General features: G+C 36.1%; 1 protein-coding gene across 1 annotated transcript in view; it reads right to left on the reverse strand.

Moving 5' to 3' along the window:
• Window positions 1-9,965, reverse strand: part of TPO (thyroid peroxidase) — a 32,218-nt gene extending 22,253 nt beyond the window's left edge. The window contains exons 1-4 of the mRNA XM_056486275.1: window positions 9,872-9,965; window positions 7,307-7,391; window positions 5,497-5,666; window positions 3,103-3,235 (exon numbers count right to left, since the gene is read on the reverse strand). Coding sequence (XP_056342250.1) covers window positions 3,103-3,235; window positions 5,497-5,666; window positions 7,307-7,391; window positions 9,872-9,965 — 482 coding nt within the window. The remainder of the gene's footprint in view (window positions 1-3,102; window positions 3,236-5,496; window positions 5,667-7,306; window positions 7,392-9,871) is intronic.
• Between the last annotated feature and the right edge of the window lie 6,607 nt (window positions 9,966-16,572).

The following is a 16,572-nucleotide window of genomic DNA, read 5'->3' on the forward strand; positions in this document are numbered from 1 at the left end:
TGCCTTTTTATTATTGCATTAAACATGTTAATGTCTTGGAATCTTGCTTGAGTTAAAAAGGCAGCTGAAATAATGAGATTTTGCTACCATGCAGCTTTATAAAGTTCTCAAATTTGATTTGACTACATATTCTGTTTATGGAAAGTGGGAATTTTCATTTGCTTGTGAAATACTGGAATTGCACTATTTGAATTTTGTTTCAGCTGCTTGAGAAGCAACCTGGAGTCCTAAGCTGCCATCCACTATCCTGATTTTTATCTTTTGAATCCTATTTTAACGTTCTGCCTAGTTTCAAGTAGATGGAATGAATGCCATATGTCAACTTAATAATTGGAGTTTGTGATGTTTTATGTTGTGCTGAGCTATCATGTGTGTAACTTCTGGGAACCTGGGACACTTCTGGAAAATCAGCCTGCTACTAATTGAACACTTAGCTTGCATTGAGGTGAAGTATCTAACCTAAAGGAAACATCTCAACTCCTTATGGAAGTCCATGGACTCAGCCAGGATTGCTTGTTCTTTCCACTAGTGAGCCATTCCCATTCTCCTAATCCTGCTGGTACTGGACCTCCAGACTGAGCATCAGGTCCTTACCTGAGAGAATGGTTAATGACACAGCAATGAAACAGAAATGCCTCAGATAAAATTACTGCCAGATGCCCCAAATATTATGTGTACAAAAAGTTAGCTAATCATCTGACAACCTGTCCATCAAGCCAGAAGGACAGACAGTTCCTGGGTGCCATCCTGCCATTCCATTCTATTTCTCATTAGCAGGAACAGCCAAGGATGCAGCCTTGCTGTAACATATAGCTACCTCTGAAAGCTAAGATTAGGGGATGCTAAATGCACTGTGAGAGTCCATTTCTTTAGTTCCTGCAATTCCTTCACCCTTGAATTCCTCTTATTGTACTAGACACTAAAAAAATACACAGATCAATGCTAGCTAGTTGGGATTAAAAAATGGGAAAAAATAGCTCATTGGATTTTCCTTCTATTCCTTATTCTTCTTTTTAAAATAATGGAATTTTATTTTGTTTGTTTAGGCAGAAAGGAAACTAAAATCTGTTAATATCTAGTAGAAGAGGATAATAACTGCTGGGAATGTCTGATGTTATGTTGATATTCTCCATAGCAGGTCATCATTTATGCTGTTCTGCTGCACCTTTGTTCTAGGAAGTGCACACTAAAAAAAAGCAATTTCAGTGCTGTGGAAAAAATCCTTTGTAACTGATCTAATTTGTCCCAAAAGTGCAAACTGATTTAGCAGAACATCTGTAAAGCATTCCCTTGGTCACTTTTAACTACATTTAAATAGATTTTTCTTGTGGGCACACAATTAATTCCACTATAAATTTTGCTTCTAAATTTCACTCATGACATGTAGAATTTCCTGATCTACAGTACAGCTACATATTCAAACAGAGTGAGCAAAAGTACAAATGCAACAAATGTCTTGATATATTTTCTGCCTGAAAGTGGAAGCTGTAAAGCAAGGAAAAGCACAGACTGGTGTTTCATTTAATGTCTGAAGTCTTTGAAGCTGGTTTACACCACAGAATATGTTACTTACATTACAGTATAATAGGCTTTTTAAACTGATGTATTTCAGTAGAACTAGACATATTTCAAGGGGCTCACAAAGTTTTAGACCCAGTTAAAATCTGAATCACTGGTTTCAAAGCCCCTGGTTTTGGAGGTTTGTTTGTCACCTTACACCTTTTACAGACATTCAGAGCAGAGTCTAAAATAACACCTAATATAAGTGGTGGGTTTAAATTCTGATGCTGTACAAGCATAAAAATATACACAGCAGAACAGAGTGACTACAGACCAACTTAATGAATCATATTTACCCTACCCAGCTTTAGATACTAGACTGAAATGTCTGTACACATCTTAGTATTATCAGCCACTGAAGACAAAAAGGTCTTTTACCTTGCCTAGAGCAGAGAGCTTCTCTCTATCTCTAGGGAGAAAGCCTACACAGCCATGCCTGTAAATTAAGAACTTCAGCCATGTGTCTGTGTTCAGCTGCATGAATCTTGGTCAATATAGTCAAGCCCTGATGGAGTTGTCAGTGCAAATATTGTACTAACTGCTAGGTTAGATTCCAAGCAACTCTGAACATGCCTGGGGGAAATTATGGATATCCACATAGTTAGACTTATAACACTGATACCTATCAGGTTGTGTCCTTTCAGCAAAGAGCCCATCAGGCATGTTCCTTGCAAATGACTTGTGATGTAGCAAACCAGATTCATCTCATGAAACCAGACTCACTGAATAATAAAACAGCAGAATGGTACTGCTCTTTATTCACCACATTGAAGGGCACCTTAGCCTGTACAATGGTAACAGCCTTCCATTTTCATCTCTATAGCACTTGTAAACTTACAGCCCACCTTTCAGTTTGTGGCCTTAGGTCTCTGTATCCAGGGGCTGCTGAGTACAAATATTGTTTACCCTGGTACTTAAAAGGAATCTCATTCTCAGTTTAACACTCATTGCATTGGAGCATTCTGAAAATACTGGCACATTTATTGTGTTGGGTTTTGCAGAAAACAATTGCCAAATAGATTAGGCAACAAGTAGAGATACTAGCTATAAAAGATAGCCACTAAACATGTATAAATAGATATGTAAAATTAAAAATAACATTCAGAATTTTTAGATTCATGTTTGCCAACTGTTAGAGTTGTGGGGAAATACAAAACTATTTCTCCTTGGGAAGTAATATTGTTTTCTTGCTTGATATAATTTTATTCAATTCAATCAAAAATAAATGCTGGGTTAGAATTAAGATTTCTTTTCATATAGAGGATGGTATCTACTAAATCATTTCTCCCTAAATGTAAAGTTCCTCACATAATCCTGTAAGCTTTCAGAGGGAAAGCCTGCTTATAAAAAGTAGTGTACCAAAGTTTAAATGATGACTTCTTCCTCCAGGAACTTTCACAGGCACCTCATTTACAGACACATTGATGTCAAAGTTAACTGCTTAACATCAGTCCCCCTTCACCAATTTTCTTTGCAAAAAGTAAACACAACTTCTTGGGTTTACAGAATGAGAAAGAAGAACACAGTTTTTATCATACTTACCTGTTATTGCAGGCACCAGTGATGAGTCGATATTTATTAGCTAAGCAATTATTTGGACATTTTGGTGGCAACATGTAAGGCAGACATCCAGAAATATTAGCAAGCATAGTGAGCAGATCAGCTGATAAACGATCTGAAAGGAAGAACCCAGACAAGCAATTTGCTCTATTGGATTTAGCTGCTAGAGTAGAAAAGCCATTATTCTCAGCTGCATCTACAGAATTCTCCCTCTTCCTCAGATAGAGCATTTAGTGAGAACTGCTGCAAGAGTGTCAGGGACTTAGAGGAAGAGCTGGTTTTATCAGTTGATGCATAAAGAATAAGAAGAAAGGTCCAGCAATAGCTGAGAACTGATGTTGACCTGCTTGTTGCTTCCTTCTTTCCCTGTGTTGTAGTTCTTTGCTTGCCTGGTCCCTGTGTTTTTAACAAAGGTGTTAAAAATGCTTTTCAAGAAGAAAAACATATGTCAAGGAGGAAAAATGTGGGACTGGAAAGAACACCCTGCAGCTAATAACAGAATTCAGTGTTGAGCGGAAGAGAATCAGAATTATTAGCTGGAATTTGGAAGCTAGATAAAATCAAGTCCCTTTATACCAGGAGACAGCATGTTATAAATATATTTCTGATAAAATCTGAGATGGGTCTCCCTGTGAGCATTTGATGATGAGGGACAAAGCCACACTATTGTGTAAGCTGCAGAGAGCTGGCACCTATTCTCCCCTCTGCAGGAATTGAAATATGTATGGCCAGCTGGAGGTGGGTGTATGCACAAAATAGGAGCAACCTGCTCTAGGGGAAGGTGACCCTGCCCATGGCAGGGGGCCTGGACTTCTTTCCAACCCAAACCTTTCTATGGTTCAATGAATATCCTTCCTGAACTCAGAGAACCCTTGACATTCAAAGAGACTACAACCATCACATGATGAAAGGTGAGTGTAGAGGTAACATAAAACTTTTGCCCTTGTCTCCCCACTGGCTGATGCATGCCACCCAGTCCCAATGTCTATTTGTTCTGCCCATTCAACTCTGAAGTAAGCTGCTTTATTCTACTGTTCAAACCAAAATATTAAGCCATAAAAACAGACAACAAAGGTTCAAGAATTAAATCAACTCAAAAAATGTTCTGGGGAGCAGTTAGAACCTGCACAAGGCAGCAGTGAGAACAGAGAGAACAGATTGTTAGACTGGCTACATAATCTTGTCATTATGTACTAGTAACTCGTGCCAAATTTGTGGATAGAGCTGTACTTCTATGTTAGTTTAGGTTCAAAATTATACTCAGAGCTCAGCTCCCCAGTTATCTGGGCTGCCTAGGTAGAGACTCATGTTTTCTTTAAAGTCAATTTAGTTCTTTAATTCATGTAAAACTATTCTGTTGTGGCACATAGACTGTACAGTGTCCATTGACATTCTATTGAAGTTGTTTTGGCTCTGAAAATTAACAAGAGCTTTGTGTACATCATCTGCAGTTTAGGAATTCGATACCTTTTGAAATCGCACAGCACAAAAATAATTGTATCTGTGTATGTGTGTGTGTGTGCATAAATATATGCACATACATACTCATATAGATGGAGATATATTTTTAGTTCTACAAATGTCCCATTAGTTTAGTAAGCCAGATATTTCTGCAAGGAAATAAAATAATAACTGTGGAGCTTTATGTTTGTTCACAGCACTCTAATGCTTCTAAATCTTGGAAAAATGTGTTCTAATACCAAGACAGAATACTTCATGTAAGTGACAGAATTAAATTATAGAGGGGGGGAAAGTCTACATTTCTGATATTTTGAGCCTTCCAGACACCAGGCAAACATCTTGAAATTCATGTCTAATTAACAGCAAGTATTTTACTTAGACGACGTTTAACTTTCTGGATTATCTCTCTTTCTTTCACCATCTAATATTAAAAAAAAAAAAAAGCTAAAGTGGAAATAAATGTGTAACAGCAATACCTTATAAAATTAGTTTTGGAAATTATTGCTTTTTTTTTTTTTCGAAGAGGAATATGTATGTGTTGGGAGGAAGTGTGTTTGAAAATGCCAGTGCCTTAGTGTGATAGAAGATCCAGCACTAAACCCAAATTGCTGGGGAAGATAGATATTTCACTGTAAACAAGAAGCTTGCAACACTGAAGATATGCAGGCTGATTTACAGGCAATACAAATACACAATCATGAATTCACAGGATTCCAATAGTGTATACTGATCTCCCCAACTTTAAGAACACCACCCCCACTCCAGCGAAGAAAAATATGAACCTATCTGAGGTGCTTTCAAGAGCAAAAGAAAATGCAAAATTAAATAAAAGTGAACTTAACCAAACTTTAATCTAAAAGACAGCATTCAACAAATCAATAGAGTGATTTGCCAATGTCAATATACTGTATTTACCAGTTGGATGCAAAGAACGTTTGTGCTTCTGGCAAACTTTTTGTTTCAGCATCTGAATTGACATTTCCATTCGTTCAGCTGCTTGGGAAATATCTTGACTCTCTTGTTCAGGAAATTTTGAGAAAGCCAGCAGCAAGGTAGGGGTTGCTATTCCACTTCCTTGAATCTTTCTATATTTGAGATAAATAGAGAAGATTTTTCAATGTAAACATTTTTAGAACGTTTTCATAACAATAAAGCTGTCTCTGCTGGATATGTTGTAAGTTTAAGGTATTTGAAGTATTAAGGAATATTTTGATTGAAGAGTACACTGGGAAAGCAAAGAGGAAGGCTATTTTATGACACTGTTCTGAAGTGAAAATTCTAAAAGAGAAACTGCTCTTCTGTTGGACACAGACAACAAGAGTTCATTTTGTGGGAAGCCTTTAGGATGAGAAAGAAACTATGGGGTGAGCAGAGCCTGCAGCACTAAGTGGATAGTCACAGAAGTGATAGTCACAAAAGAGGTCTCCCAACTCACTGCTGTGAGTAGGCTTTGCTTCCATGTAACGTTTAATACCCAAGACCATCCTCAATCATCAGTAGGACTTCTGAGCACCAATTCTCTTTAAAGTCTATATATCCACATACACAGTATTTCAAAGGAAGCTTAATAGTCTCAGTTTTATTCCTAATAAAACTTCAATTCCTAATTGAAACAATCATTGTTAAGCATTTTTCTTCAACATCTCTTAGCATTTATCATGTTTAAGATATTGACCAAATAATTGCCACAATATCCCGTGAGGCAGATAAATATCAGTATCTCCATCTATTACATGAGGCAGTTGAGCCACTGAAAGCTGGAGTCTTATGTTTTTAAATTTTAAGTGCCTTAGGATTGTCACCAAAATGCTGTCACTAAAAACCAAGAGTGACCTCAGTCTCTATATACAGAGGGACAACAGTTCTTGACAAGTTCTGTCTGTAAAAACAGTTAACACTCAAAGAGCTCTGCAAATCATGACTCATTTTCAAATCACAGGGATAAATCTTTAGGAAAGTCTAAGCAAGCGTGTGGGGATTGTACTCCATTTATGTGTTCCAAATTTTGGACAGAAGTTAATTTTGTGTTGCACAGAAATCTAGCCAGAAAATGGTTGAAAGAGCCCATTCTCATATTATAATTCAAGCACAAAGGAGCTTTACCCTAATTTGTTACCTATCCACAGTCCAACATAATAAATGTTTCATTTCCTTTCTTAAAATAATTTTCCACTATATTTTTCTACTTCTGTTGTAGATGGGAGGGGAAATATGAAATTAATTTTAATTCATTTAAATCCAATTTAAGGCAACAGGGTTTGGTTCCTGATGCCATAGGAGCTGTTCTTATATCATTCTGCACTGGCAAAAACATAATTAATATTCACAAATAGGTCCATAAAAGTATGATTTTTGATCCCCAAGTTAATGGAATTTCTTGTGCTATTTAGTCCAGAAAAGTATCCATATTCATTTCTGTGCTTCTTATTTTGTCTCACATTTGAAGAGAGCAACTTACATGGTGATAATGCACAAGGTCATATTGGATCAGATGATCTGTGACAGAATCATGGAATGGTTTGGGTTGGAAGGAACCTTAGAAATCCCCTAGTTCCAACCCCCCTGCCATGGGCAGGGTCACCTTCCCCCAGACCAGATCCTTCAAATATAATGGGAGCAGTGATTCTGTGATTATAAAGGTTCTCAAACAAACAGAAAGATTGACATCAAACTGTTTTGTTATGAAAGCTTTTTTTCTAAGTGCATTCTTCTTTTTTTTTTTTACCTTTTAATTTCATAATGTGCAGCATAATTCACCAGACTAGAACCCTTCTGGATAGCCTTAGTAATGCAGTTATCTTCAATTGGTTCTCAACCAGGAAAAAAACAAAAAGAAAGAAAGATAAATATGTCAAAAAATAGCATATTTATTAGAATATTTGCAATTAGAAAATATACAAGTTTCTAATATTAAGGTACAATTTTTTCTCTTTAAAGCTATCTCCATATTTTATTCCTGAAATTAATGTTGTGGCTTCTGAGCTTTCTGAAATGCAAGGGAAGGTAAGGGTGGCAAATAAATTCTTCCATAATTTATAAGACTTGGGGATTTAGATTTCCTTGCTTGAAGTATAAATCCAGTTATGGGCATGTCACATAGGACCAAACTAGGTCCAGCTGAAACATGTTTTCTCTATATGCAGCTGTGTTTCTTAGACTCCATATGTATTTTTCATCAAACTATCCTTGGATTGACAGGACAAACCTGACTCTCCCTCACAGGTAATATGAGCTGGTTGTGCCAAATGAAGAATTCAAGTCCATATTCAAGCAAAATTAAGACCTAAGAGTAGGCCTGTGCATGAAAGCCCTATTCTTATTTCTTCACCTATGTTTAATGGAAAGATTTATGTGAACATAATAATACTCCAACTGTGCTATTTTGTATAATGCTATTATGAGGCTTAGCTTATCCCTCTTTTGTGTACATGTTGCTTTATAATGAAAGAACCAGTCATGTTTAAAGTCCAACTGCTTTATTTCTATCTGAATGTTGTGGGATGGCCCATTTTTTCCTTGGAAAACACATAATAAAAAATAATAACCAAATTTATGTACAATCATTCATCATTTATGTACATTGTAATTTTAGGGGAGCATGTTTGATCTGTAGTCCATACTGTGCTATTTCTATCATGTATTTTATGAATAGAGCACTCAGGTCAAGGAATAGAAATGTGTGATGAGAAGTAATCTCTCCTAGGCTAAATTATACTCTACTAAAGTTTTCAGTATCTAAGTATAGCAGTGGTTATTTCTCTTTTTCACCTATGCATAATAAAATATTCAGATGACTCATTTGGTGTTATCATTTGGACTTCTGCTACTTCTGAAAACCTTTTTGAGTCTATGTTAAAAAACAGGTTTGATTTTTATAGGCCATACAATTAGTAATTCTTTTAGAATTTAATATAGCATATTTTAAAATTGCTTTTAGTGGGCTTAGCTCTGAGAAATATAATATGATTGAAATATCACTCATCGTGTGATATTGATTCAGACTGATGTAAAAATACTTTCTAATAAGTATGAATTTGGTACCAATACAGTGTCTTCAAAAATGTGGTTCTTGAGTAATAAACATTATCTTGTACTGTCTCATCAGACCAAGAACACTTATTATAAAAATAATCACATTTCATCTATTCTATGACAGAATGAAAGGCCCAGGTTTTAAACTGTCAGAGGGCAGGTTTGGATTAGAAGTTATGAAGAAATCCTTTTCTGTCAGGGTGGTGAGGCTCTGGAACTGGCTGCCCAGAGAAGTTGTGGATGCCTCATTCCTGGAAGTGGATGTAGATGATCTTTAAGGACCCTTCCAACCTAAACCATTCTATTATTCTTGAATTCGTTTTGTATTAACCAACATATGATATAACATGGTCATTTCAGACCACATCTTTCCAAACACTTTGTATGGAAGCTCAAAGTAAAGAATTCAGTATGGAAAGAAAACCTGATCTCCAGTTTTGCAGTAATGGTACAAAAAAGATTTCTCATAAAAAGTAATAGCTTGGGAATTTGTTTTTAATTTAAATTGTTTTGCATGTAATTTTATTTTATTTGTTATTTTACACTAACTTCAGGTGAAAACTTTCCTAGGGAATCATATCAGTATCCCTTATGAATCATGTATACAGCTAGATAGTATAAGATTGTGGTTTGAAATCCTGTTTCTTTACTGTATCTGCCCTAATTTCACGTTAAATCAAACTTCTTTTAAAATTCAGTATAGCATCTGCTGCACTTCTAGTTTATTCAATTTAACTGATCTAATTGATAAAATACATATGATGGTAAAAATGATAAGATTACATTTTTTGAACATAGGGACTACAACAATCTCAGATGCTCTAAAATCCTCAGAGTGCCAGCAGCCAACAGATCCACAGGAGAGAAGCACCCCTGTAGGACAGCAGGAGGGTGCCAGGTGGGACATCCTATAACAACTGCCTCTGGCCCAGGATGATTAGCAAATGGGGAAAGAAATCCAGCAGTCGTGCTTGGCAACATGTCATCTGACATATGAATGCCACTAAGAAAGTAATATCACTCCTAGTCAAAGAAGTGATTGAAATAAATTACACATACAAAGTTTTACTTACTGAGTTTGTGAAACTGCATTTTAAAAGGAAACCTCCATGGAATAATTCTCAGAGAAGCCAGATAGTGTATTTTGCACACAAAAAGTGATGGAGCTATACTGCTGTTGCTGAACTGTGCAGTGTCAGTGTATTTTCAGCTTAACAGTCAACATAAGAAACTAACATGCATTTTTACTGTTACTTACCAAAGATGGTGTCTTTCCCTCTTTGAAGGAAAGAAAAGAAAACAGCTGTGAAGGCTATAGCTGCTGAAAATCCCAAAATAATGAAAACTTTCATCTACAAGAAAGAAGAGATAACAGTTGAAAATATAGATACCTTCATCTTCTAATTATAAACCAGACTATAAATAATTTTCTGTATATGGCAAATTTTACTTTAAAATTAGATTTCCAGCCATGTTCTGACTATGTTTTTGAAGTTCAAAGTAATGCACTTTATCTTTTTCTCTTCCTTACTTATTACTTTTCTTTTACATTTTGAGAAGCTTCTAGCACAATGATACACATAACTTTATTTTATAACATAATATGTTCTCACAAGATCAGCAGCACTTAGCCTATATATTAGATAACATCAATAAAAATATCAAAATTTTACCCCCATTCATTCTGAACTTCTCTGTGCACTAGACTGATTTGATTGTAAATTAGTGCACATAAGATAATGAAATGGCCAAACTTATAGCAATTAATCAGACCCTAATCATGCTTCTATACACAGATAACTGTGGTATCAAAGCAGCACAGTGAATATGCTCACTCAGCTGGGTTGAACTGCATTCTCTGTTTCAGCACTGGTACTCTGGCAATTCTCACAGCACTGCAAATATGTAAACTCTCCAAGAGGTATAATTTTTCACATACACTATGTTAACTGAAAATTGAAATATTTGAAATCTTTTTAGCTCCATATCCTATCAAAATAAAACAAAAAATCAAGTCTGAAAATTCAGAGAAGCTATATTGCCCATAAACATTCAATGTGAAAACACCCAGCCCTTCCTTTTACATTTCATGAGTTAACATGATCAATTTCTTCTGGAAAATGGCAAGAAAAAGTTTTATTGTCTGACCTTTTGTCTGCTGAGGAGATTATCTTCCAGAGTTCTGTACTTTATCGATGGCAGTAACTGCTCTGAATTATGAAAGCCAAGTACTTTCCAGGGGCCCAGTTTATGATATCAGCTTTATGCACTGGTACTCACACAAGCTTTAGCAGTGTAAATTATTTCAAAATCTTTTTGGCCACAGTTATGTTCCCACAAAGCAGAAACTGACGTTAATACTTGACTTGTTTATTTTTTCCTGCTGGATACCAAAAGATAACTGTGTATTCAGTTCTTACATTAGAATTACTTTCTGGTAAATGAGAAGGAAAACAAGTTCATATTAAATGTCTATGTCTATGTCTATGTCCATGTCTATGATGTATATATACACACATATAATTGACATGTTATGCAGTAAAATAAAATAAACTTTTTCATTAGTTTTTTTTTTGTTTTGTTTTTTTTTTTTTTTTTTTTTTTTTTGTTTTAATTTATTTGACTAAAAAGCAACTTTGTCTCCAATTTTATGCATTCTATAATTACCGGTTGGAATCTATTCAAAATAACCATTAGGAATTCAGATGCTAACCCCCAGGTTGCCCACCAACTTCCTACCAGCAGTTTTTATTTAGTCCTTTTTTCCTGAGCCTAGCTGTTTTTCTTTAGTTACACTTTTCAGCCCTGTTGCTTCTTTTAAAGTCAGTAGTTTGACCTAAACAATCTACTTGGCTGTTTTTTTTTTCCATTTTCCTATAGAGATCAAAATCAGATCTGGAGTCAGTGTTGAGGATTCCCTCATTCACTCTTTGCTGGTCACACGAGGAGATCACAAGGTGGAGCCAAAGATCAGTGTTTGGTCTCTGCCACAGGACAAGGTGAGCAGGGGTGGGTGTCAGGGAGCATCCTGCAGCTTGGGGCTGTGGCCCATGGTGCTGAAAGGAAGACTAGGAGCATGTGAACTGACATGTGAGGACAAATTCCAGGATGTTGTTCCAGCAGTTGGGAAATATCATCCACAACCTCTTCACTGCAAAGATGAGTGGGCATGTTTGAGAAGGAAGCACAGGGCAAATGGGAACAACCTCCACTGGAAAAGTAGGCTTATGCTCCTTGGCTGGAGGATTTAAGATTGCAGACAAGTAGTCAAATTTGCCATGCCTCTTTATCTTGTTCCAAATTGTAAATCTTTTAAGATCATGATTCCTTATATAAGAAGGTATAAAGGAGATTGACTTCTTCTAAGGCAGAGCAAAGCATGAGGAAAGCAGATCCATCCCAAATATCTAATAGAATAAAAAGCTTTCACTTTATCCTTTCATATACTCTACAAGTACTACAGGTTTAATTTCTGAGAGATGAGAAGCTTTCTTAAAGTGTAAAACAGGTTTGATTTTCTTTGCTGTTTCGCAGTCAAAAATCAAAGCTTTCCCATTTAGCTAAAAAAGAGCATACCTACATCAAAGTTTGTTTGAATAAGGATCTTAATTTTTGCTCATTGGTTGCAGTTGAAATATTTGTCAACAGTGAGCCTTAAATGATTACATACAGTAAATTGGTCTGTGATGAAAAAAATTAATGGCAACATTTATTTTGCATTTTTCTGAGTATGAATATTTAGCTGTCTGCTGAGAAATACAATTTTAGTTAAAACCCGTGTGAAGTCTTAATTACACTGGACTCACACAGACAGGCACAGCTGAATCCTTATTCTTAGTTATCAGAATCCTGTTACTGAAATCTGATGAAAGAGAATTAGGAGGGTAAAAGTTAGTTACTCAAGAAAAGCCTTAATTTTTTAAATCCAAGATTCACATATTGCTGTTATAAGTGCAGAAAATTTAGATTAATATCCTGCTGAACGTGCCCCCTTTGTTCCAGATTTTCTGTCTTAAGCTGTCTTAAGCCATTTTTCCTGCAAAAAGGGTGTCCTGACCCTCATACCCAGCAGTGAAGCTGTACAGATCAATGAAGGTCTAAACATGGAGTACAAGACAGTATGAAACAGTCTTTATGCTAAACAAAACTCTTGAGACAAGCAGCAGTGACCCTTAACAGTTAACCATATTAAGTTTTAAATTAATTTGTTCAAATTGCTATATTCACATGAAGACCAATGTTGTATTTATGTTCTTAAAAGTTAAATACCACTAAAATAAATCTTTGAGTTGATGATAGAAAGATAAATTCTGCTCAAGTAAATACCCCAAAGGGGAAAATTTCAGATTACTCACATATATAAATTTTTGCAAACTTACTATGGTATTTAGAAAAATTAGCTCATACTTAAAATATGATGCAATTGCAGCTGATGATTGATAGAGGAAAAAGACACAGTTCTATAATCTCAAAACAGGCTATAGTTGCACTGTAACAGCCCGCAGCCCTGCCAGGCTCTCTGAGGCATCATCAGCTCTTACAAGCATTGGATTAGAACGAGAGACCTCCAACACAAATCTGTGCTGCTGCAGGAGTATTTTTGATAGCAGATTACACTGTTTTGTGGCATTTAGTGACAATCCTGGGGTGTAGCAAAGCGTGAAGGACACTGTTAATATGGATGCCTAATCTATAGCAGAAAAATTAGTTTCTAATCTCTTCTGGCTTTTAAAGCTCTAAGAACACTCTTGCAAGAGAAGAGGCAAAAAGTGCATATTACTGCCCAATACTTCAACAGAAGCAATTTTGCTGAAGTTCCAGCTTAACAACATAGAAGCAACAGCTACAAGCCTGATTTTAATATGTTGAGCAAAATAACACAAGTCAAAAAAGGCAAGACAAGGGTGAAAGAAAAGTAGTTCAGTGGGAAAGATCAATTTATCTGGGTTTCAATGGTGCCATTACTTCTAGTTACTTTAAGTATTTAGGTTTTTTTCTGGAATCAATTTAAATTTATTAGAAAGGGTTCTTTTTGCTATTACTCTCTTTAGATAGAGAAGACCTCATACAGGTGTCTGAATCCAGAAATGGGGTGAAGAAGGTGAATAGGCAACAACCATTCACTGTCTATTCAAGCAAAGAACTGAAGGTCGCACAGGTTGAAAACAAACAAAAAAATACTGTTATTTAGACAACACAAAGCTATACAATGAAACAGCTTGTGCTTGGTAAAAAAAAATTCATATCAGTTCATAGAAATGTTTTCAAAATTTTATGGAATAAAAATATATTAAGGCCTATGAGGTACAAGATTTACAACAAGGACACCTGAATCAGAAATTAACTATGGCTGGGATTTTTCTTATATTTTTATTTTTTTTACAGGCTTCTCCCAGGCATTAACTATTGTTTGTTATTATTATTTTTTGCGGGGTTTTTGGTTTGTTTTTTGGTTTGGTTTTGGTAATTATTGTTTGATTGTTTGGGTTTTTTGTTGTCAAATAAAAAATATGATCCTGAATGGCCCTTAGGACTGGCTGGATGGCTGGGCCCAGAGGGGGTGGTGAATGCTGCCACATCCAGCTGATGGCCAGTCACTAGTGGGGCTCCCCAGGGCTCAGAATTGGGGCCATCAATTACTTGGACAAGGGGATTGAAGGCACCCTCAGTCAGTTTGTTAACAAAACCAATCTGGGTGGGAGTGCTGATCTGCTGGAAAGTAGAAAGGCTCTGCAGAGGGATCTGGACAGGCTGGATCAGAGCTGAATTTGGTCATCACATACTAATTTTAGTGTATGATGATGAAAGCATGTTCTCAGATAAATAGTTTTTCTCAGAAGCAGGTGGAATGTAACATCTATAGAACGTGAGATTGTCCTCAAATATTGATTTAAACCCACACTGATGTTTTATCTCATGCAAGCAAACATTAAAAACTGTAGTTACAGGAAGAATCTCTCAGATGTTCTGTTGTTTTGGAGTAACCCAGCTTGCAGAACAAAACTGTGCAAAGATAAATTTACCTGCAGAGAAGAACCTGCTCAATTTCTTGAGTCTGAATTAATGCAAACCCTGTATATCACTGTTTGAAAACTCTGCCTTAACTAATGAGCAAATTATGATTTATGTGAAAGGATGTGGAACAGATGAACAATTTTTAAGGTCTATGGAAGGTCTGAAATTCAGTGGCTTGAATCACAAAAACTTTTCCTTTTAAAATGAGACAGAAAGTCAATCTTTCATCTTCACAGAGAACTAGTTCCAGACCAAACTCAGGCTCTTTCAGAAAGATCATTTTAATTGCAAGCTTAATGGTGAACTTTCTGCTTTCTCCCAATGCATGGCCTTCTTGCAGAGACCACTGCAGTTTCATATGATGAAGTTTATTTCTTGGATTTAAGAATGGTCAGTAGATACACAGTATCTACATACAGTAGATATATGTCATATAGTCATAAAAGTGATCAAATAAAAGACATGATCTTTTGTAACTTAGGAGAAAACGGAAATTGATTTAGCAAAACAAAAGCAGTGACCACACAATAAATTATGACAGACGGATTTTAGTATTCAGCCTGCTGTGAATGAGGTTCTCAGCATGGTTAGTGACAAATCCACAAAAGAATTTAAGATTCCAGAGGGAAAACTGGCAAGTGAAAGTAGTGACAGTGATTCATTACCATACTCAAAGGATGGCAGATGTTTCTGTCCTGCTTTTGTAGTGAAATATTTCCAGGGTAGGAATCATGACAAAGAGATATCCCACTTTAGAAGAGCTCTTTGGATAGCAGTAGGATCTGACCAATGTTTTTGAATTCCTGCCTCCCAGGAGCAACTTATTTGGAATATCCAGACAGTGACAATATTTGCATTTTGTACCCCTAATTAGAAAGGAAAAAAAGGTGTGTAGTCAAAGTGCTCAATAAAAGGTGACATCCATAAAGGAAGAGGAACAGGGAGTCATAAGGGACACCAGTGTGAATACAATAGCATGAAGAATGTTTTATGGTAGTTGTGTTTTCAGCTGTTCTAACGAGCTGGGTCAGAAATCTCAGTAGGACACTATTGGTACAGTCCATTCTGAAGAGTCTCTCTCTGCACTGTCTGAAATCAGAAAGCCAGAGTTTTTTTAGGCTGTATACCACATCCAAAATGAGGCATTACAGATGGTTGTGATGTGGCAGCCCCTCTGTAGACACAAATATTGCAATAACTTGGAGAGCTGTGCTTGGATTCCTCCTCACACTGAAATGTTTTCTGTTGTTCTGCTTTAGTGACCTGCCTGGTAGGTTACATTTCCTCAAGTATGGCATTGACTTTCCAGCTTTATTATTTAATTTTTAATTATTTGTTTTTATCAATTCAGTGATAAAGGAAATTGTGGATATTAACACAGTAAGAAATAATTTTGGAGCTGGAGTTATCAGTTTGGGAAAAAAGGTAGCAAAGGGAAGCAAACAGCCAGTGATGTTTGATGATCTCAAGATGGCCACCAGCTCATTAAATGGACAGTTCACTAGACACATCCCACATTATAAACACATTTTGTTAATTGAAAACCACATTTTAAATCCGATGAGTTACTCTTGAACTGTTTCATCCAAGTTCATATTCACTCAGGCAAATGAGTATGCTTCCAAATTAATCTCCAAATTTCCATTAGTCTGTCACAAATCAGGAAAGTAAATGATCTGAAGAAGTTAAATGAAACATTCTTCACGAGTGCTGATATTAAGAGGTCACAAAGCACTACTTTCTGGAATATTTAGTGTTCAAGTGAGCCTTATGGCTGAGCAATAAAAACATCTTGGCTATTTGACGTCATGTCAAGGTTCAAAAATCTTGAACTGTTGTTTTTAACGCCCTGATGGCTTTGAAGCATTCTGTAGCTAAAGCACATTTTAGAAAACTCTCAGACTGAACAAACAGGAGATACTAATGCTACAGCTTTATGATTTC

Source organism: Oenanthe melanoleuca, chromosome 3 (assembly GCF_029582105.1).
Source record: "Oenanthe melanoleuca isolate GR-GAL-2019-014 chromosome 3, OMel1.0, whole genome shotgun sequence".
Taxonomy (NCBI): domain Eukaryota; kingdom Metazoa; phylum Chordata; class Aves; order Passeriformes; family Muscicapidae; genus Oenanthe; species Oenanthe melanoleuca.